This window comes from Acomys minous, assembly GCF_964271855.1.
Source record: "Acomys minous genome assembly, chromosome: 10".
Classification (NCBI taxonomy): domain Eukaryota; kingdom Metazoa; phylum Chordata; class Mammalia; order Rodentia; family Muridae; genus Acomys; species Acomys minous.
In genome coordinates, this window is record NC_140491.1 from 34,454,757 (window position 1) to 34,476,851 (window position 22,095).

At 47.6% G+C, this 22,095-nt stretch overlaps 2 protein-coding genes across 4 annotated transcripts; both read left to right on the plus strand.

Moving 5' to 3' along the window:
- The first annotated feature begins 261 nt into the window (after positions 1 to 261).
- Positions 262 to 5,524, plus strand: TMEM129 (transmembrane protein 129, E3 ubiquitin ligase). 2 transcript variants are annotated; one of them, XM_084798068.1, is made up of 4 exons: positions 262 to 776; positions 2,858 to 3,332; positions 3,914 to 4,073; positions 4,165 to 5,524. In XM_084798068.1, the coding sequence occupies exons 1-4, from the start codon at positions 395 to 397 to the stop codon at positions 4,411 to 4,413; spliced, it is 1,266 nt and encodes a 421-aa protein (XP_084654194.1). In that variant the 5' UTR covers positions 262 to 394; the 3' UTR covers positions 4,414 to 5,524. The 2 variants fall into 2 exon arrangements, with proteins under 2 accessions (XP_084654194.1, XP_084654195.1); XM_084798069.1 differs by lacking the exon at positions 262 to 776 and adding an exon at positions 801 to 903.
- A 945-nt stretch (positions 5,525 to 6,469) lies between these two features.
- SLBP (stem-loop histone mRNA binding protein) lies at positions 6,470 to 20,755 on the plus strand. Of its 2 annotated transcripts, none has more exons than XM_084799288.1 (8): positions 6,470 to 6,821; positions 6,936 to 7,052; positions 10,116 to 10,220; positions 14,026 to 14,085; positions 14,630 to 14,767; positions 16,802 to 16,951; positions 18,307 to 18,388; positions 19,737 to 19,892. In XM_084799288.1, exons 1-8 carry the CDS (start codon positions 6,763 to 6,765, stop codon positions 19,752 to 19,754), a joined length of 729 nt encoding a protein of 242 aa, XP_084655414.1. In that variant the 5' UTR covers positions 6,470 to 6,762; the 3' UTR covers positions 19,755 to 19,892. The 2 variants fall into 2 exon arrangements, with proteins under 2 accessions (XP_084655414.1, XP_084655413.1); XM_084799287.1 differs by lacking the exon at positions 19,737 to 19,892 and adding an exon at positions 19,902 to 20,755 and having other exon boundaries at positions 6,473 to 6,821.
- The last annotated feature ends 1,340 nt before the right edge of the window (positions 20,756 to 22,095 follow it).

A 22,095-nucleotide genomic window follows, 5' to 3' on the forward strand; every position in this document is an offset into this window, starting at 1 on the left:
GGCGCCTCGCAGGCCAAGTTTGTCGGTCGGTAGGCGGTCACTGTGGCGCCCACCATTCCCCTGACAATCTCAGGGTGGCCGCGAAGGCAGTCAGAGCAATTCGCTCTGGCTTGGCTTTTCTCAGCTGTTAAATGGAACCAGCTGCAGTGTCTCCTCCGAACTGCTTGTAAGGGAGAGGCTGCACCCAAGGGGGGGCGTCTGGGCAGCTCACAACTCGTGGGTCTGCGGTTCCGAGAGTCTTCCCACTCCCCTTCCCCCCCAAATGCCGGGGTGGCTTCTGGAGACTCTGTGTCCCAGAGTGCCCTTCGGGTCACCTGATGGGGACAACCTGAGGAGGGACTCCATCTCCTAGAATGCTTTGCGGGCAACCTGAGGAGGGACTCCATCTCCTAGAATGCTTTGCGGGTGCCTTGACGCACGGCGGAACGCTCTCAGTCTCCCAAAATGCCTCGCGGGCATCCTGAGTAGGACTCCATCTCCCAGAGTGCGGTTCGGTGGTGGCTGCGACATCCTTCCAACTGTCCAGGACTGGACTCCCCTGCCTGTGCCCGGCGGGGTGAGCTGCGGCACGATGGACAGCCCTGAGGTGACCTTCACTCTGGCTTACCTGGTCTTCGCAGTTTGCTTCGTGTTCACGCCCAACGAGTTCTACTCAGCCGGGCTCACGGTTCAAAACCTGTTGTCGGGCTGGCTGGGCAGCGAGGATGCCGCCTTCGTGCCCTACCACCTTCGGCGAACTTCCGCCACACTACTGTGTCACTCGCTGCTGCCGTTGGGTGAGCCTCCTGTGCTCGGAACGGGGGTGGGCGCTTAAGTGGTGCTTGGAGACTCCACGGGTGAGGAGACTCCCCGCCGGAACCGGTGCAGAACCCGCAAGCGAGCGGGATCTGTGCAGCCCAGGCTGTAAGCTGAGCGCTCTAGGGCTCTGCCCATTTGGGAGGTTGGCGACCCAGGAGGTGGCCAGCGAGTGATGTTCGGGTGGGGCCGGGCCACCGTGGCTGGAGTGCAGAATCGTTAAGGTTGTTTGCCATGTTGGACGTTTTCTAGGAAAGAGCTCCTGTTAACTCCTTACAACAGGGAAAGGGGGAGAGCAGGCAGAGGTTGAAGACGTTCAAGGTGGGGTATACTGATGCAGAGTCTTCTTTTCCAGGCTAGGTCTATGGCCTTGTCCAAGGCAATAGTATGTGGTGTCCCATATGCTAGTGGGTCCTCCGAGAGGCCCATTGTAGGTTATTTGGAGGGTAGGATGGAGAACTGCTGGGCTATGGCAGTGATTAGAGTCTAAGAACCAGATGAAGGAGACCTTTGGAGCTACAGGCACAGGGAAAGACAGGTCTGGAGAACAGACGGCTGATGGCCTGTCAAGTTTGCACCTCTGGGCGCAGGAATGCTTGGAGGATGCAGCAGCCTAGGGCGCCAGGAGATGGAGGCAGGTATGGTAGTAGAAACACTCAGGTCTGTTTTGAGAAGGAGGTGGGTTAGGCAGAGCCCATTGGGGAACTGAAACTGGAGCTGGAGCTGGCATGGCCATGTCGTCCTCGTTTGGTTCGGGAACCCAGGCCCTGTAAAGCAAATAAAGTGGGGCTCTGAGGCAGGGTTCTCTGACCAGAGGCGGTCTGGTGGGCTTTTGGATCCCCCTTACCGGTACCCCCATGCCTGAACAAGTTAGTAAGCACAAGCCACTCAGGGAGGTCATATTGACAGCAGGTACATAACCATAACAAGTTATTTTAACACTCAATGAGTTGGCTAAAAGTAAACATTTACTATTGGTTCTTGCAGATTGGAGCCTTCCCAAACAGTACCTTACCCTCTACTTTATAGAACATTTTGATGTCCAGGTTGTTCCTTGTTGGGCCAACAGGACCCTAAAACTGGTTTCTTTGTTCTTGCAACATGCCCTGTCGTTGAGTACTTGCTTACTTCCTTGTACAGTGCCCTGGCTCTGATATGCGCTATGTTGGATCTGCCTCCTCAGAGGAGGCAAAATAGAGACCAAGATACGGCCCAAGGAACTGTCTCAGGTGTGCCAGTGGTCAGTACCGTGCAAGGACATTGTGTTTCCTTTTGTCTTTCTAGGACTTTTTTGTTTGTTTGTTTTTGTGTAGCCCTGGCTGTCCTGAAACTAGCTCTGTAGACCAGGGTGGCTGCAGATCCACCTGCCTTTGGCCTTCTGCGTGCTAGGATTAAAGGTGTGCACCACCACCACCCAAACTATGGCAACTTTTGTTTTATTTGTCTACTTCTATTTCTGTGAAGCTATAGTAGGAAACTGATAAATATTTCCTCTAGTATGTGGTACCACTGCTGTGGCTCAGGGCTGAGGCAGGCCTGCTGTGGAGGTGCACGAGTAAGGGCAACATGTCCTGGGAGCTTACCATGCCCTAGGTGACCAGGGTGAGACTCAGGGATGGCAATAAAAAGGAAGTAGCTCCTCTCTTCCCCCAGCACAGGGACAGCGTTGTGGTTTCCAGATGGGTCATCATGGGAGAGAGATAGCCCGAGCAGCTGGCCTTCCCCTGGGTCATCATGGGAGAGAGATAGCCCGAGCAGTTGGCCTTCCCCTGGGTCATCATGGGAGAGAGATAGCCCGAGCAGCTGGCCTTCCCCTGGGTCATCATGGGAGAGAGATAGCCCGAGCAGTTGGCCTTCCCCTGGGTCATCATGGGAGAGAGATAGCCCGAGCAGTTGGCCTTCCCCTGGGTCATCATGGGAGAGAGATAGCCCGAGCAGCTGGCCTTCCCCTGGGTCATCATGGGAGAGAGATAGCCCGAGCAGCCGGCCTTCCCCTGGGTCATCATGGGAGAGAGATAGCCTGAGCAGCCGGCCTTCCCCTGAGATGTCTTTTCTTCTGCAGGCTACTACATGGGCATGTGCTTTGCAGCCTCAGAAAAGCAGCTCTACTCCCCTGGTCAGGCCCCTGAGGCCTGGCAGCTCTTCCTTCTCCTGGCTGTGACCCTTCCCCTCATCTCCTGTACCCTGATCTACTACTGGTCCTGGGACAGGTGGACCCGACACCCACTGGCCCAAACCCTGGCCCTCTATGCCCTTCCGCAGTCGGGTTGGCAGGCGGTTGCCTCTTCCATCAACACAGAGTTCCGGCGGATTGACAAGTTTGCTACCGGGGCACCTGGTGCCAGAGTGATTGTGACGGACACATGGGTAATGAAGGTGACCACGTACCGTGTGCATGTGGCTCAGCAGCAGGATGTTCACTTGACAGTGACAGAGTCTCGGCAGCATGATCTCTCACCAGACTCAAACCTCCCCGTGCAGCTTCTCACCATACGTGTGGCAAGCACCAGCCCCGCTACGCAGCCGTTTGACATTCGGTAAGTGCAGGATGGTTATGGAGGGCAGATGGCTCTTAGGAGATGCTGAGGGTGGAGGAGGACTGAGGCAGTCCTGGGGCCTATGTGACATCAGTCAGGTGATCCCTTTGGTGTCACCCTCTTTCTTTCTTTCTTTCTTTCTTTCTTTTTTTTTTTTGGGGGGGGGGGAGGTTAAGACAGGGTTCCTCTGTGTAGCCTTAGCTGTCCGGGACTCACTTTGTAGACCAGGCAGGTCTCGAATTCACAGTGATCCGCCTGCCTCTGCCTCCTGAGTGCTGGGATTAAAGGCGTGCGCCACCTCTCTTGCCTTCTGCTTTTTTTGCTGCGGCTTTGCTTCACTCTTATCATTGAGCTGTCCCTCAATCTCTTGGGACAGCCTAGGAATGTAGTTTGGTGGCACCTCAGCTCCAGGCTCTTCCTATCCTCTCTGCTGTAGATTTGGCCCTTCATGGTCATATTTAGTGGCTACTTCACTGAAGTAGCTTGTCTTAACTGGCCCTGTCTGCTTTGGGTTCTGGGTGGCTTTGGGCTGTGGACCCAAGGGCAGATTGGCACGTCTCATCCATCCATGCCTCTTGCAGGTTGAACTCAGCGGAATATGGTGAACTGTGTGAGAAGCTCCATGCCCCAATCCGAAGTGCAGCCAATGTGGTCATCCGCCAGAGCCTGGGTGACCTCTTCTTAGAAACATTTGCTTCCTTGGTAGAGGTTAATCCAGCGTATTCAGTGCCCAGCAACCAGGTGAGGGATGGCCCAAGTGGGAGTGTGGGTGGTACCCCTCTCCTCTCAGGACCATCTTGTAGGCCTTTTTGTAACCCCTACGTCTCTGTAGGAGCTCGAGGCCTGTATAGGTTGCATGCAGACACGGGCCAGTGTGAAGCTGGTGAAGACCTGCCAGGAGCCAGCGCTGGGCGAGTGCCAGCAGTGTTACTGCCGACCCATGTGGTGTCTCACTTGCATGGGCAAGTGGTTTGCCAGCCGCCAGGATCCCCAGCGCCCTGACACTTGGCTGGCCAGCCGTGTGCCCTGCCCCACTTGCCGTGCCCGCTTCTGCATCCTGGATGTGTGCTGTGTACGCTGAGCATCACAGCATATTCTGTGTCTCTATTAGCCAGTTTGTGAGGAGTGGCTAAAGCTCCTTGACCTCTGCAGAAGGTTCTAGTTAAAGCACACACTTATCTATAGCCACTCTCTGCCTTGAGTCTGTGGTCAGTTGAGGGATTTGACTTGAAGGAAAGTCTTATGGAAATGCCTTGTCCCTGGACCTTCAGCATCTTCTCTTCCTGTTTACTTCCAGGTGGGTCTCATATTCCACATAGGATGCTCCGTAGCCCCAGGACATTGATGTTTGGCTCAAGAGCCTTCATTTGGCCCATTTGCCTTAATTCTATTACAGAGCATGCCTGCCCCTCAGTTACAAGCCAGGCCAATGTCTGTCCCAGGCCCTGTGCTGTTGAGAGAGTCACCAGGGTGCCATTCTAGTGTGCAATCCTTTTCTAGGGTATCCTGGTGGCTGCGCCAGCCAAGGGACCACTTCTGGGTAGGGAGGCAGGCCAGAGTGCTCTCCCAAGGTACTCATGAGTGCTGCTGCCTGTGCTTTAGAGGACCCACAATGCTCTTGGTGTCTTGTCTTACTTCTCCAGTCCAGGGGAGGTCAAGTCCCTCCTGGCCCTAGGGAGGGGTTTTTAGGAAGCCAAGGATCTGAAAGCCACAGCAATATCCAGAAAGAAACCCACTAGGGATGCAGCACAGGGTTAGCTGTGGCCCTTGTGGGATGCTTGGATGAGGAGAGGCTACCTCAGTGGTTGAAGTTCTGATGGACGGATGTGCAGATGTGAGAGGCCAGGGCTGCCCTTTACCTTCCATCTCTGACACAGTGTAGCTGCCAGAGGGAGACCTCTCCTTTAACTTAGGGCCCTGAGGAGCCTACATTTGCCTATAGAAGCAGTAGTGACAGACCAAGTTAGCCCCTTACCCAGCAAACACCCAGCACCTAACCAGGGATGCCCAGTTCTGCCTGTCCCTGAAGTATGGCTGGGCGTCAGCCAGTTTCAAGGGCTGCCTGCCTAGCAGAGGCCAACTGGTTTGAGGTTACTTTATTTTTATTAACTACAGAGGATTTAATTTTATACAGATAAATGTAAACGTAGATAAATGACACAGTCTTTAATAAAGTGTTACTTTCCAAGTGATGTACTTCATTTTGTTTAACATGGTAATAAAACCAAACTTTTGCAACATTTGGGGCCGAGGCTGGAGGAGGTTGGAAAGTCAGATGACAGAAAGCCGCGTTAGAAACTAGCGTCGGTGCTTAGTGCGGTCAGAAGGACAAGCCCTTAGATGGCGCCACATAGTTACCTCCGCTCCCACTGCTCCTGTCCAGATCCACCTTTAAGGGAGTGTTGGGGCCGCCCTCACCCTCTGCGCCTAGGACAGGTGGGGTCTGCAGGGGCCCTGGCCCTCCAGCTAGGACAGCACCAGAGACAGAGCAGAGAGTCTGGCAGGGAAAAAGAAGGGATCCTAAGGCCAGCCTGGTCTACAAAGGGAGTCCAGGACAGCCAAGGCTACACAGAGAAACCCTGCCCCTGGGGAAAAACCAAACCAAACCAAACCAAAAAAAATTTAAGCTGGGCGGTGGTGGTGCAAGCCCTTAAACCGAGCACTTGGGAGGCAGAGGCAGGCGGATCTTTGTGATTTGGAGGCCAGCTTGGTCTACAAAGTGAGTCCAGGACAGTCAAGGCTACACAGAGAAACCCTGTGTGGAAAAAAACCAAAAAACAAAACAAAAAAAGGGCTCTTTTGTACTCTTTCAAAGTTACAGATTTAAACTATCACTAGGCGCTGTGGGAACATTGCGGCGGTGGGTGGGAGGGGCCAGGGTGGGAGGGGCCAGTCCCGAACCTGGACTGTGCCTCTTTTTTCCGGCCAGCACCAGCGACGTGACCACGCCTTCTTACTTTGAGTGGCAGCGGCGCGCTCTGCCCAATCTCCCGCCAATACCCCTCGGGCCCGCGAAGAGGCAACCAATCAGAGACGCAGCCGCCACAGCGCCAGCCTCTTGGAAGGCTGTCAGGGGGCTCGGGGGGTGGGGGGAGGTGGAGGTCACCAGTTGCTTTTCACCGTAGTCGGGCTAGTCCATCTTTTCCCGTGCTCATGGGCGGCGGCATCGGGAGTTGGAGTTTGACGACTGCCTGCAGTTTCGAGGCTTAGGTCCGGACCGGGTCCGTCCGCGGGGCGCGCAGGGCCAAGACGGGCTCCCCTGCGGGTGCGCGCCCGGTGGTTTCTCCCGACCCCGCGCGCGCGCGGGAGTTGCTGAGGGGCGGGGCCGCTGCGCACTTAAGGGCGGTTGGGCTCGGCTCGCTCCGACTTCGTCAGCGCTGTCGCCGAGCGAGCCTCCCGTAGCCGAGCTGCCTTCCAACCTTCTGCCGCCATGTCCTGCAGACCTCGAAGCCCACCCCGGCATGGGAGCCGCCGCGACGGCGGTGCAAGGTAAGCCGGGCATGCGGTCTACATGTCTGGACGTCCGTGAGGTGCGGTGGGGGGGGTCCCTGAACCACCGGTGCTGTGGGGCCCCGCCCACTGACCCGCAGTCTGTGTCCTCAGCCCGCGGTCCCCGGCGAGATGGAGCCTCGGACGGAAGCGCAGAGCGGACGGAAGGGACCGGAAGCCCGAGGACTTGGAGGAAGGCGAGCGCCAGACTGCGGACCCTCGACCTGCAAGGTGGGCCCCACCACAGTGGAAACGGGCTGGTCACTCGGAGGGTCTGGGGGGGTGCCCCGAGGGACCCTCGTCCCGTTGCATTCGTTTTTTTTTTAGTAGCTGCTGGGATAAGTTAGGTTATTCTGGAGGTTCTCTTCAGTTTTGCTCACTATTAGAAAAGCATCTTACAAGCGACTGGTAGGATGCGGCAAAACTGGTTTCATCCGGAGTGGGTCAGTCTTTTGTGTTCACGCAGAATTTCAGGGACTATTTTTGAAAACCTTATTAAAATGTTTCGGAACTCCCCTCACCCCGGGAGAGAGAGAGAGAGAGAGAGAAAGAGAGGGAGAGAGTGAGTGTGTGTGTGTGTGTGTGTGTGTGTGTGTGAGAGAGGGGGGGGGGGGAAGAGCGTTCCCGCGGGCCAGAGAGAAATTAGGTTTCATTACCTGAAAGCCAGATTCAGACCTAAATTGAATCCCCAGGTCACTCATCCTTCCGATGTTCCCGGGTCCTTTCCTATTGATAAGATTTTTTTTTTAATTTAAAAAAAAAAATCTTTTTTGGTTTTTCAAGACAAGGTTTCTCTGTGATAGCCTTGGCTGTCCTGGGCTCCTTTTGTAGACCAGGCTGGCCTCGAACTCGCAGAGATGCGCCTGTGAGTGCTGGGATTAAAGGCCGGCGCCAACACTGCCTAGCGTTTGTTTTTTTTTTAAGGTGAGGCATTGTGCTGAAGTCAGTGAGGTCTCTTGGTAGCCTGATGGAGGTGGGCCAGCCTGTGAAATAGTAATTCAGAGAGACCAGGAGTGTCAGAAGAGTAAGCTGGTGCCGTGGGCTGCTCAGTGAAGTGCTCTCTTTGGAGGGCCCTAGCGTAGTGATGGGAAAAAAGCAAAGTAATTTCGGTTTTTGATCCGGCCTTCCTTTGGGGATGTGTTGGTTGGTAGACAGCTAACTAGCAGAGAAAAGGACAGGGTTTCTAAGCCCAGTGAAGGGACATGGTGACTTAATGAGTCAACGAAGGTGGTGTGGCCTTCAGAATTCTGAACATGCAAGACATGTTGGTTGAGGATAGGAAAGTCTGATTCAAATCCTTGAGCGTCTCTGTTGAGTACAGTTGTCCTTGTGGCATGGTGGGCAAGTTGTCCTTGGAGGACTCTTGTTAAGGTTGGGGAGGCTAACAGGCGTTTGGGGATTCTAGGGCAGGCCAGAGGCTAGACAACCCTAAGGTCGGGAAGGGGAAGTGATAAATCTGTACTCCCAGGAGTGCTCAGGAGTTAGAGGCCACAGAATCAGAAGTTCAAGGCCTTTCTTTGCTACATAGTGACCTTGAGACTAGACTATTTTGTCTCAATGAAAACAACCAACCAACCAAAAAACCTTGTGGAGGTGAAGCTTTGAACCCTGTCTTGGTCTCCATTATCTGAAGATAAAATGTTAGTTTTGTTTGTTTGTTTGTTTGTTTTCCCTTGTTTTTTTTTTTTTTTTTTTTGGGTCTTATTTTGTTTTCTTCTGAAACAGGGTTTCTCTGTTGTAGTCTTGGCTGTCCTGGACTTGCTTTATAGACCAGGCTGGCCTCGAACTCACAGAGATAGGTCTACCTCTGCCTCCCAAGTGCTGGGACTACAGGCATGTGCTACCAATTCCAACCTATTGTTTGAAATAGGATTCTCTGTGTGAACCAGAGTTGTCTTGGAACTCACTAGGTAGACAAGGCAGGCCTCTCCCTAGTTTTGAGATTAAAGACATGTGTCACTGTGTCTGGGTGGATTGATTTATTTTTGTGTGGATGAGTGTTTTGTCTGTGTTAAGTGTGCCTCGTGTGTGTGGTGTCTGTGAGATGAGAAGAGGCCATTGGATCCCCTGAAACTGGACTTATGGGTGATTGTGAGCATGTCCTCTGTAAGAACAGCAAGCATTCCTAATTTCTGAGCCATCTCTCTAGGTCTTGGTCTCTGGACTCTTCTGGTTCCTAGGTTGCCATAGCTATTTCATTCTGCCAATAACAGGAATGCTTCTGTGCACTGGCCTGTGTATTTTTTTTTTTTTTTAAGACTGGGTCCCATTATGTAGCCCTGCCACACCTTTTAAAATTCACTATATAGGCCACCTTGAACTCACAGGGATCTTTCTGTTTCTGCCTCAAGTGCTGGGATTACAGGCATGTGAGCTTGTCTAAAGATTTACTTGAGATGGAACTAAGCCCTTTAATTAGATTTAACTCAAGTATTGGGGTATACTTTTAAGATAGACCAATTCTTAGTGCAACAAAAATGATAACTGTGAGGCATGGTATTGGATGCCATTAATTCCAGTACTCAGGGAGGAGCAAATGGGTCTGAGTTCAAGGCCAGCCTGGTCTACATAGTAAGATCTTGTCTCAGAAACAAAAGAAGAAATTTTAGATTCAAAAGATTCATATTTTCATCTTTTTCGACATTGTGATTGTGATCCTATTACATTATGAGTCTTGTGCATCTAAAAGGTAAACCTCATCTGTTTTATTGGACTCACTATGGGTTGGTCACAGTGTTTGGCACTGCATTTTTGTTATCTGGAGTCTTCTTAAAAATCCCATAAGTGGTGTGTGCCTGTAATCCCAGCACTTGGGGAGGCAGAGGCAGGCAGATCTCTGAGAGGTCTGCCAAGGCTATACAGAGAAAGTCTGCTCCAAAAAACCAAAACCCAACAAACAAATCTTATAATGCCTTGTTTTGCAGCTAAGTGAGCACATTAAAGGCAGGTATAGTGGGCTAACACTTGTATTCCCAACACTTACGAGGTAGCTAAGGCATGAGAGTTTTCAAGACTATGGTGAGACTGTCCCAGAACATAAAGCCAAGTTCCATGGAGGATGCTCTTCGTGCACTGTCAATATTTGGCTGATTTTCGCCTCTGCCTTCTCAGTAGACTGTTCCCATAATCCAGCACTGGTTCATAGTAGGTAGCTAAAGGTCTAATGGTGTCCAGATAGGCTTTGAGAGATTATCTAAACAGACCAGTTTCCTTGGCTTTTTGCCAACAGTGTCATTCTTCCGTACAGCTGAGACAAAGCACTCATGGTTGAAATGCATTTTCACTTTATTGTAGCTTTACAACTCCTGAAGGGCCTAAGCCCCGTTCTAGATGTTCTGACTGGGCAAGTGCAGTTGAAGAGGATGAAATGAGGACCAGAGTTAACAAAGAGATTGCAAGGTACATCCTTTTTCTTTTTTTAATAATTTGTTTTTTTATGTGCATTGGTGTTTTGCCTGTATGTATGTCTTTGTGAAGATATCAGATCTTGGAGTTACAGACAGTTGTGAGCTGCCAGGTGGATGCTGAGAATTGAACTTGGGTCCTTTGGAAGAGCAATCAGTGTTCTTAACTACTGACCCATCTCTTCAGCCCCACAAAGTAGATACTTTGTAATATTTGTGTGTGTGTTTTCTTAGTTACTGTATTCATAGTTAGTCTTAGAATAATGGGTCTCAACAATCTGTTCCTTAGGGGATTGGGACTATTGCTTGGTGCCAATGAGTTTGCCTAGCAATCCCTGAGTTTACTGATCCCTGCAAAAAAAAAAAAGGGAAAAATCTAGTCCTTAGGTCAGCATCAGCATCCCTTGGAAACTTGTTAGAAATATACATTTATAGGCTCCTTGAGCTACTGATGGGTAGTGCCCAGGAATTCTGTAGGAAGTCCCTTTAAATGAGTGCTTCCTAGTTTGAGAACCACTGTTATAGTGGTAATAGGTGAGGCCATGTGGTTTGCAGTGATGAGGGTGAGCACGTGTGTGTGCATGCACATGTGCAACTGTATATCAAGACCAGAGGTTGCCATCAGGTATCTCCCTAAAATTGCTCTCTAACAAGGCTAGTCTCTTACTGAACTCAGAACACACCAATTCTGATATTCTACCTAGCCAGTGTAGCCTATGGATCCCATGTATCTGCCTCTCAAGCACTGGAATTACTTGATGACCACCACACTCATCCAGTTTTGTTTTAAATATACATAGGAGTGCTATGCTTGCACATCATGAGTGCCTAGTGCCTGAGTGAGTGGTGAGCCTCTATAGGTGCTGGAATTGAACCTGGGTCTCTGACTGTACTGACAGTCACTTTTTAGACTAGGCTGGCCTTGAAGTCACAAGAGATCTACCTGCCTCTGCCTGGCACCACACCTGACCTTCCTTCCTAGGTCTTTAAGTAGGTAGTACAGATCCAAAAATTCTTTCACATTTGTGTGAGAAAAAAAAAAGTTTTCTTGGATTTATATCTCTAACTCTAGTAAGTTTATTTTTTGTCTTTGGCAGTGCTGAAGGTTGAAACCAAGGTCTTGGGTCTGCTAGGGTGTACTTGATTTTCCTTCCTTTTTTTTTTTTTTTTTTTTTTGGAGACAGAGTCTCCCTATGTTAGTCTTGGCTGTCCTGGACTTGCTTTGTAGACCAGGCTGGTCTTGAACTCATAGTGATCCGCCTGCCCCTGTCTCCTGAATGCTGGGATTAAAGGCGTGTGCTACCATTCCCGGCTTGCTAGGGTGTACTTGTATATGTTCTCTAACAAGAGTACTTACTTACTTGGCATAAAGAAACCAGCCCACATTGTCACCTACAGCAGCCTGAGGGACCACCTCCCAGGTAAAGCCACATCCTTGGCTTTGCCAGAGAAAAGAATTTGAAGGTAAGCCAGTATGAAGCAAAGTTTTTAGCATTGGTTTTGTAGACTAGGCTGAACTCAGATCCTCCTGCCTCTGCTCAGATTACAGTTGTGCACTACTACGTCTGGCTAAATTGGAGATAGTGAAAAGACATTTCTAATATAGATCTTTATTTTTGTTTTTTGGGTTTTTGTTTTGTTTTGTTTTTTCTGAGACTGGAGACAGGGTTTCTCTGTGTAGCCTTGGCTGCCCTGGACTCACTTTGTAGACCAAACTGGCCTTGAACTCAGAGCAATCCACCTCCTTCTGCCTCCCAAGTGCTGGCACTAAAGGAGTGAGCCACCATGCCCGGCCTAATGTAGATCTTAAGTACAGGAGTTATTTAGAAAGAAATGCTGAGGAAGAAAGTAGAATACACCAGACATTGGATGTAGGCTTTTCAAAGGAGTCGTCTTTTGTTGTCTTTGTGGTAGTCATACATAGGATTTTGGAATTATTTTCAAAGGATTGCTAAGGAATTTCAAGTTCACAGGGTAATTCCTGAGGCAGAAATTTAATTAATGGTGTAACGATAATCGGGCTGGGAGATGGTTCAGTGCCTGGAGTGGTTGCTTCACAAGAATGGGGCCTGGAGTTGGGATCTCCAGCGCCTGCATAAAGGTTGGATGGACCAGGTGGCTTGCCTACACTTCAGAACACTTAGGACGCAGAAATGGAATTCCCAGAGCCAAACTGGCTAGACTAACCAGCAAATATTTTAATAGACTAGCTGAACAGTAACTCCTGAGTGCATAGAGAGACCTTGCCTCAGTAAAGTAGAAAGTGCCTTTGAAAGACAGCTGGTAGCTTCGGCTTAGTCTTGTTTATAAAATTTCCAGATAATAGTTGGGTGTAGCTGCACATACTTTTAATTCCAGCACTGGGAAGACAGGTGGATCTCTTGAGTTCAAAGTCAGCTTGGTCTAGATAGTAAGTTCCAGGGCACTTTTTTCCGGTTCTTGTGGCTAGAGCAGCCTTGAGCAGCAAAATCTCTGGACACCCCGTAGAAGGTGGTGTGGGAAGTCCTGCATGAGAACCAGCGTGCAGGCGCTGGAAGTTTCTGGAGATGGTGGAGTTGCATATCAGCCTGAAGAACTATGACCCTCAGGAGCACAAATGCCGCTCAGCACAAGTCCACTCCTCGCCTCAAGCTTGGTGTGCATTCTGGGGGACCCACAGCACTGTGAGAGGCCAAGGCCATAGATATCCCCGACATGGATATTGAGGCGCTGAGGAAACATGGCCAAGAAGTATGATGCCTTTTTGACCTCAGAGTCTGATCAAACAGATCCCATGTATCCTGGGCCCAGGCCTAAACAAGCCTGGCAAGTTCCTTCCCTGCTGACATACAATAAAAACGTGGTGGCCAGAGTTGATGAAGTGAAATCTATGATCAAGTTCCAGATAAAGAAAGTGCTGTGTCTGGCTGTTGCTGTTGGTCACATGAAGATGACTGATGAGGAGCTGGTGGTCTACAGCATCTGCCTAGCTGTCAGTTTTCTTAGTGTCCTTGCTCAAGAAGTAGTAGCCCTGGCTGTCCTGGAACTCTCTTTTAGACCAGGCTGTCCTCGAACTCACAGTGATTCTACCTGCCTTTGCCTCCCAAGTACTTGGACGGCTTTGCTTTGTACATTAAGAGCACATGGGCAAGCTCCAGTTTCTGTACTAGGACACCCCAATAACCCTTAGTGCTACCATCCCCCCCCCAAAAAATAAAAAATAAAAAAGTTCCAGAGTTTCTTTTCTATATAGCCTTGGCTGTCCTGAACTCACTCTGTAGACGAGGCTGGCCTTGAATTCACATTGATCGTCTGTCTCTGAGTACTGAGATTACAGGCTTGTTTTCTAATGCCCACATGGTGGCTCACAACTGTTGCTAACTCATAAAGCTTATGGGTATAGGAATGTTTTGCCTATGTGTGTGTCTGTCCTGTATATGTCTGGTATCCATAGAAGCCAGAAGAGGACATCAGATCTCCCTTGAGCTGGAATTAGCCGCCATATGGGTGTTGGCAGTAGAACCTGGATCCTCTGGAAGAAAGGCCGAGTGATCCTCATTGCTGAGTTGTGCTTTCTCTCCAGCCCAAAAAGTTTTTAGAAATTAAAAGGACTAAAGAGATGGCTCAGTGGTTAAGAGCACTGGCTGTTCTTCCAGAGGTCCTGAGTTCAATTCCTAGCAACCACATGGTGGCTCACAACCATCTATAATGAGATCTGGTGCCCTCTTCTGGTGTACATATAGGCAAAACACTGTGTATATATAATAAAAAAATAAAATTCAAACAAACAAAAAAACCCCAGTATTATATTTTATTTTCAGATACAAAAGAAAACTGCTCATAAATGACTTTGGAAGAGAGAGAAAGTCGTCATCAGGAAGGTACATGCTGAAACATTTCTAATTTGTTAATGAAAATTACTGAGGGGCTTCTTGTTCTAGTAGCATTTATTGGTAGTTTGTTCTTCATTGTTATATACTGGAAATTCCTATGATACAGATTCTGAATTTGTTTTTTGTTGTTGTTGTTGTTGTTGTTTGTTTTGTTTTTTTTCTAGAGGTCTCTCTGTAGTCTTGGCTGTCCTAGAATTCTTTCTCTGTAGACCAGGCTGGCCTTGAATTTACAGAGATCCATCAGCCTCTGCCTCCCAAGTGCTGGGGCTGAAAGTGTGCACCACCACCTCCCAGCCCAGAGTCTATTTTATGTATCAATTAAAATTGAGAGAGAGAAAGAAAGAGAGAAGGGAAGGCAGAGGCAGGCGGGTCTCTTGAGTTTGAGGCCAGCTTGGTGTACAAAGGGACAGCCAAGGCTATACAGAAAACCCTATGTCAAAACCATAAAAAGAGAGGGGTGGGTGTTTCAGTGTTTTCTTGGCACATAGTGATCTTAAATCCCAAAGCTTGTTTAATCTTTCATTCTTTTCAGTTCTGATTCAAAGGAGTCAATGTCTTCAGTGCCAGCTGATGTGGAGACAGATGAAAGTGTCTTGATGAGAAGGCAGAAGCAGATCAACTATGGGAAGAACACCATTGCCTATGATCGATATATTAAAGAGGTCCCCAGGTAATGTTGTCACATAGGCCTTAGTCCTGCCCCACAACATTGTACCTAGTAAGGAGTTGCTTATGTTAGACACACCAGAGAACATAAGTGTTTGTTGTGTTTTGTCCTGAGACCAAACTGGCCTCAAACTCAGATGTGTCTGCTTCTGCCTCCCAAGTGCTGGGATAAAGGTGTGCACCACCACTGCCCAGCATGTGTTTATTAAGGACTCAAAAGAATTTTAAGTGCAGGCCGGGTGAGGTGGCATACACCTGTATCCCAGCACTTGGGGAGGCAGAGGCAGGCAGATGGCTGAGTTTGGGACCAGCGAGTCCAGCAACAGTCAAGGCTACCCAGAGAAACCCTGTCTTGGAAAAACCCAAAGGGAAAAAAATACGGAATTTAAGTGCAAACCAGGAATAGATTGGCATCTAAAGGACTGGGAACATGAAGATGAACAAATATTTGTTTTTACAACTTGAATGTTAGAGCCAGGTGGCGGCGGCGGCGGCGCACGCCTTTAGTCCCACCACTTGGGAGGCAGAGGCAGGTGGATCGCTGTCAGTTTGAGGCCAGCAAGCATCTAATTGGAGAGCCTTGCATGGTTTTGTATGCTTTTTTTTCCCCTTTAAGATTATGTGTATGAAGCCAGTCGGTAGTGGCACACGCCTTTAATCCCAGCACTCAGGCAGAGGCAGGCAGCTCTCACAATTTTATGCCAGCTTGGTCTACAAAGAGAGTTTCAGGACAGCCAGGACTGTTATGGAGAAACCCCGTCTCAAAAAAGAATGTGTATACATGGATGTTTTTTCTGCACGTATGTACTGTATACTAGGTGCATGCTTGGTACCTCTAGACGCCAGATGAGAGTTTCAGATTGCCTGGAACTGTAGTTACCAATGGTTTTGAGCTATTATATGGATGCTGAGAGGGTCTTCTGGAGGTAACAAGCTCCAAGCAACAGGGTCCCTACATGGACAAAAATTGCCATTACTTTGTTTATAAGCAGCACATTCTTGCTTTTATTGTTTGTTCTAGCTTTTGTTTTTTGTTTTTGTTTTTCAGACAATCAGGGTCTCTCTGTATAGACCTGGCTGTCCTGTGACTCAGTCTGTAGACCAGGCTGGCCTCGAACTCAGAGATCCACTTCCCTCTGCCTTCCTAGTGCTGGGATTAAAGACATGCTACTGCCAGCTTTATTCTCTTGAACAAACAGACATAGGAAAGGATACAAAATAGTTAAGTTTTTTTTTTTAAGGATACAAAATAGTTGAATTTTTTGTTATTGTTGTGTTTTTTTCTTTGTGCTTGTGTCTTTTGGGCACCCTCAGTATTAAAACGAAATTTTCTAGAATGTGGCTTCCAAAGGAATAGTAAAATTTTTAAGAAAGGGTCTATAAAAAAAGAGCTGGGCATGGTGGCTCACACCTTTAATCCCAGCACTTGGGAGGCAGAGGCAGGTGGATCACTGAGGCCAGCCTGGTCCATAAAAGAAAATAAAGGTCTATATAACAACCTTTTTTTTTTTTCTCTCTCTCTCTCTCTCTTTTTCAAGATAGGGTTTCTCTGTGTAGCCCTGTATCTGCCTCCCGAGTGTTGGGATTAAAGGCTTGTGTCACCACGCTTGCCCCTTGTGTGTCCTCATTTACCTTTTTTTCTTTTCCAATCTCCCACGTGCTGGGAGTGCAGGTTCATGCCTGATTAAGGATACTGCTTTTAATGCATTTCTTTCTTCACATCATAGAGTCTGTTATTACTGGGTGTGGTGGTGCATGCCTTTAATTTCAGCACTCAGGAGGCAGAGGTAGCAGGACCCCTGAGTTTGAGACCAGGCCTACGTAAACTCTGCCTCCTAAAGCCAAAAATAAAAAAGAATCTGAGTTACTTTTTTAAAGACAGGGTTTCTCTGTGGAGCCTTGGCTGTCCTGGACTCACTTTGTAGCCCAGGTTGGCCTCGAACTCACAGAGACCCACTTGCCTCTTTAAAGTGTCCTTAGTCTTTAGCTACTGTGCATGCATGAATGACTTGTACTGAGGTAATCTTATGTTCTGCAGACACCTGCGACAACCTGGAATCCATCCCAGGACCCCCAATAAATTTAAGAAGTATAGCCGGAGGTCATGGGACCAACAGATTAAACTCTGGAAGGTGGCTCTACATTTTTGGGATCCTCCTGCTGAGGAAGGATGTGATTTGCAAGAAATGTATGTCTTTGTTGCTTTTTTTTTATCTCTGCCACAGTGACAGATTACCCTGGACATGGTCAGGAGGATAGATAAACTAACCTTTGGGCTTGGTTTATTACACAGAGTGAGTGGTGGATGCCAGGGAGGAGTTCACTCCCTGTGCTGGATTAGCCTTTGGGAGCTAAAAACCAGCTCAGTCTAGAACAGCTGGCTGTGTGCGGGTCAAAGGAAGCTTTGAGCATCAGTCCTTACTTCCCACCTTGTTTGAAACAGGGTCTCATAGTTTGTTACTGTGTGGGCTAGGGGGCTTGTGAGTTTTCTTGGACGCGGATTGTGGGAATCCAAAATTAGGATTTATGCCTATTAGGTGTACGGTTCAATTTCACACTGAGCAATCTTCTCCATCCCTATCTGAGGGGGGTTTGGTTTGGATTTTTGAGATAGGGTTTCTTTGTGTATAGTCTTAGATCAGATTGGCCTTGAACTCAGAGATCCTTCTCTTGAGTGCTGGGATTAAAGAGCTGGGGCACCATGCATGCCCAGCTTTGATGCACAGGCTCAAAGTGAAGTTCTGCCTCAGAATGTATTGAGGTACTGCCATTCCCCTAACTCCAGAAGAAAGTTGGTCTTGCTACTGGTTTTCAAGAATGTTTACAGGACCAACAGAGAATTCTAGCTCAGCCAGAGCTGCATAGAAAAACTTTGTCTCAAAAACAAAAAAGGGGGTTTACACAGAAACCCTGTCTCGAAAAGCCTTAAAAAAAGAATGAAAAAAAAAGGGGGGGTGGTTGCTGGAGATGGCTCAGTGGTTAAGAACACTCGTTTCCAGTGAAACTGGGTTCACTTCGCAGCACCTGCGTAGTAGCTCACAACTGTCTGCAATTCCAGTTCCAGGGAATCTGTCACCCTCACACAGAAGCACATGCAGGCAAAACGCCAATAGACATAAAATTTTTAAAAGAAAAGGCTGGGCTTGGTGGTGCATGCTTGTAATCCCAGTACTTAGGGAGGCAGAGGCAGGTGGATATCTGAGTTTGAGGCCATCCTGGTCTATAAAGCAAGTCCAGGACAGCCAAAGCTACACAGAGAAACCTTGTCTCAAAAAGACCCCCCCCCCAAAAAAAAAAAAGGATATTTACCTGTGTGTATGAGTGATGGTATAGACGGTCAGGTTCGGGTCCTCTGTTAGCTTGGCAGGCCTTTCATTTGGAGTTGTTCTCAGCTTTCTGTGTAAATTTGGTAAATGTGACTGAACTGACCTTGGGGGACAATATACTGTGTTTTGGGCTGTTTGTTTTTAGTGAAGACACTTCGAATTCTCATTTTCTGATTGTAGCCGGTGACTGAAATGCTTGTTATCTTTCATTTCTCAGAGAACCTGTAGATCTTGGGGAAATGGAGACAGAATTCACAGAAAGCAGCTCTGAGTCCCAGACAAGCTCACAGGATAACTTTGTAAGTGCTTTCTTTGGATTTGCCACAGCTTTGGTTTTAAGTCATTTGAGAATGTATACCACTTTATATAACTGAGGTTAGAACTGTAGTTTGATTGTAGTGTGTATGGAAAAGGAACTTTTTGATTTTTGGTATACAGTGCTCTGCCTGCATGTGTGCTGCAGGCCAGAAGAAGGCATTAGATTACATTATAGATAGTTGTGAGCCACCATGTGGTTGCTGGGAGTTGAATTCAGGACCTCTGGTAGAGCAACCGGTGCTCTTAACCTCTGAGCCATCTCTCCAGCTGGAAAAAGGAACTTTTTCCAATCAAAAAGTACCAAATTGATCACGAGCAGTTAACTTCAATTTAGGCTTTTGGTTTTTTTCTCCCTTTAGTCAATTTTAATGATGAACTGCTTATATAGGGAATATCTGAATGCTTCTTTAAGGAATAATTGGTTGTTTTGTTTTGATTTTTGTTTTTGATTTTTTGAGACAGGCTTTCTCTGTGTAGCCTTGGTTGTCCTGGCATTCACTCTGTAGACAATGCTGGCCTCAAACTCTAAGAGATCCACCTGTCTCTGCCTCCCTGTTGGAATTAAAGGTGTGCGCCACCATCTCCCGGCGTTTTTATTAGTTTTGAAGACAGGGCTTCTTTGTGTAATACTATTATTACACAAGACAGCTACTGCCTGTCCTTGAACTGGCTTTGTAGACCAGGCTGGCCTCAAACTCTGATCCTCAGCCTCCCAAGTGCTGGGATTAAAGGTGTGCACCACCTCTGCCCTGCTTGAATATGGTTTTTTGTTTTTGGGGAGACAGACTCTATAGTCCTAGCTGTTCTGAACCTCACTATGTAAAGAAGTTTGACTCTGAGCTCACTGAGGTCCTCATGCTGTTGCCTTCTTGTGCTAGGATTTGCTTGGCCCAGGAATTTTTTTTTTTGGGGGGGGGGGTTGGTTTGGTTTGTTTGTTGTTTGTTTTTTCCAAGAAGGGTTTCTCTGTGTGTAATAGCCCTGGCTGTGCTGTTCTGGACTTGCTTTCCCCGACCCCCAGTAAACTGTTTGACCTATACAGAATTGCCTTATCTCTGATTCAGTAGTTAATGACCTGGTACATTTGTTCATATCTGTCTATACTTATACAGTTTACAATAAAAAGATCTCTATTTTTGTGATGAGACCTTCCACTATTTTCGTATATAATACCTAGGATCGGAAGTGGCAAAACAAGGAAGACTCTAACACAAAGCAGTTATAAGCTGTGCTTCTGCCATATTTGAATATGTAAGCAAAGGTGCATTACCTTATCCTGGCTCCTATCTGTGTCACCTCAGGTGTACTCAGATTTACTGATCTTTTCACAGCATACAATGTGGTTGTGACAACCCGGAAGTAACATGAATGTGCTCTACAGAAATGGCAAGATATGTTGGTCTCCTTGGCTTTGTCTTGCTGCTGAGAAAGTCCACTTGTGTTCAGGGTAACTAAGAGGATGGATTGATTTAGGTGTGCCTACCTCTGTTTTCTAGGATGTGTATGCTGGCACACCCACCAAAGTCAGACATGTGGACTGCCACGTGGAGGATGAGTTTGATTTGGAAGCTTGTTTAACTGAACCCTTGAAAGACTTCTCTGCCATGAGTTAACTGCCACCTGGTGGTTACTCTGGGAAACACTTGGCTCTGCCTGTCCATCTGGATGGCAGGGGTTGCTGTGCATTTGTATTTGTTTTCTCTGTTGAGAGTTTATTTTCTCATGAAAAATTGTTTTTCTTGCCTTATTTTTATGTATGGTGAATGTGTTACGCATGTTTTAAATTGTAAATGAAGCTAAATCCAGTGAAGACTGAACCTATTATCTTTTTGCCTGCCAAGTTAGACAACAGGATACTTGTGGCTTTCCACAAGAGCCTGAGACTTGAGTTGCCACTCTTCAGATGGGCTGGCAGTGGATTTTAACCATGTGTTTATGGGACCAGTCTAGGGCCAGCTGACTTCATATAGGTAACTGGTAAAGTATTCTCAGGCAGCTGCAGTGGTCTTTTATCAATGTGAATGTAGTTTTCCTCATACAAAGCTCTGAACAAAGATGTCAAGCTGTTATATTAATGGGCTTTATGTAAACTATATAGTCTTAATTTGGACCTTGGAATAGCGTTATTGTGAGGTAAGATCTTAGCACATGCTCTGAGAGTTGAGGCAGAAGGATTTAGAACTTTTTCTTAAATGATCAGTTAATTTACCATGTAATATTGCTGTAAATGATAATGTGTACAGATACTCTGTTCATGTATTCAATTGTAAACTTGTTGATATTTGCATTTCTATTGCTTTTTGTATGGAATGATAATTGCCAAAATAAAGATGCTTTAACTGATTTGTAACTATACTGTGTGGATGGTGGTCAGGGCAAGCTTTTCTTTTGCACTCTGAAGCACTTACCTGGCATTTGGGAATAGCATCTCCCTTTTGTGAGAAAACCATGCCAAGATCTGGTGAGGAGAGGCCAAGCAAGTGCAGACTACTGTCCTGTTAAGTTCCCACCTGTCCCATCTGTAAGGGGTCCTTGATGGGTGTGATGCTCTGACATGGCACCGGGTTACCATTCTCATTATGCGCCTTAGCATAATGGAACACACTGACCTGTGTTCAGTCCTTACTCATCTGTACTTGTGCTCGGACTCTTGCACACCATGTTAAGCCCTGGGCAGACAGCCATTAACCCAAAACTATGGCCATTGGAAGTGATAATGGCTTTGCTACAAGCAAGATCTGGGTAGCGCAGGCAGCTTTCTTCAAGGAGTTTCCAAAGGACCTTTGTATACTTAATCTGTCCATCTACCTGTAGGCTCCATGACAGCTTCAGTAGATGGCCCTGAGAGGTGTTACTTTTTTTTTTTAAGTGGGTTTAGACCATTAGGTTATGATAAGTGGGTAGGGTGAGGCAGGGAACGTGGGAATTGCCACTTTTTCAGGGAGTCTGGAGGTGCCTGATAGGTGGCACTTGAGTCATGCTGTGAAAGCCAGCAAGTACAAAGGCCTGAGGTAGGGGTCTGGATAAATTGACTAAATGAACCTTAAAATGTGAAGGCTAGGAGGACTTGGAACAGGTAGTGAAAGCTAGGAAAATGGGAAGGCCTTAAAGCTGTCCCTGATAATGCTGGGTGTCCAGCTAAGGAGCTGTCTGCGCTGTGCAAGGCCAGGACCACCTGCCTGGCTTTTGCTCTGAATGGAATGCTTGCTGATACATTCAAGGCACACCATTGAATCCGGAGTGGAATTTGTGTAACTTTTCCTCTCCTGTTGGCAAACAGTGCTAAAATTAATTGCACTCCAGAATACAGATTTTCTATTAAAGATAAGGATTAAGATTTAGAGTATTTGAGAACTAAGCCACAATGCTGCTGATTTTACAAACCTGTTCCCTAGCAGAAGCTGAAAAAAAGGATGTCTTTTCAAGAGCACACGAAAGTTTAAAAAACTTTCTGATTTTCAAGTTTGGCAGAAACATTACAGGCTGGGCTGACAGGAATGGGCAGTGAAGATAAAATTGGCCTTTTGGGCCCTTGGGAATCTTAGAAACAGGAAGCAGGCTCAAGAACCCCCAGGCACACAGGTTATTCTCCATGGTCAAAAAGGATGATTTTGAGGGTGGACCCAGCAACTTAGAAGTTGCTCTGAGTTGGATGCACAGCCAGGCCATACTCAGGTTTAGCACTGCCTG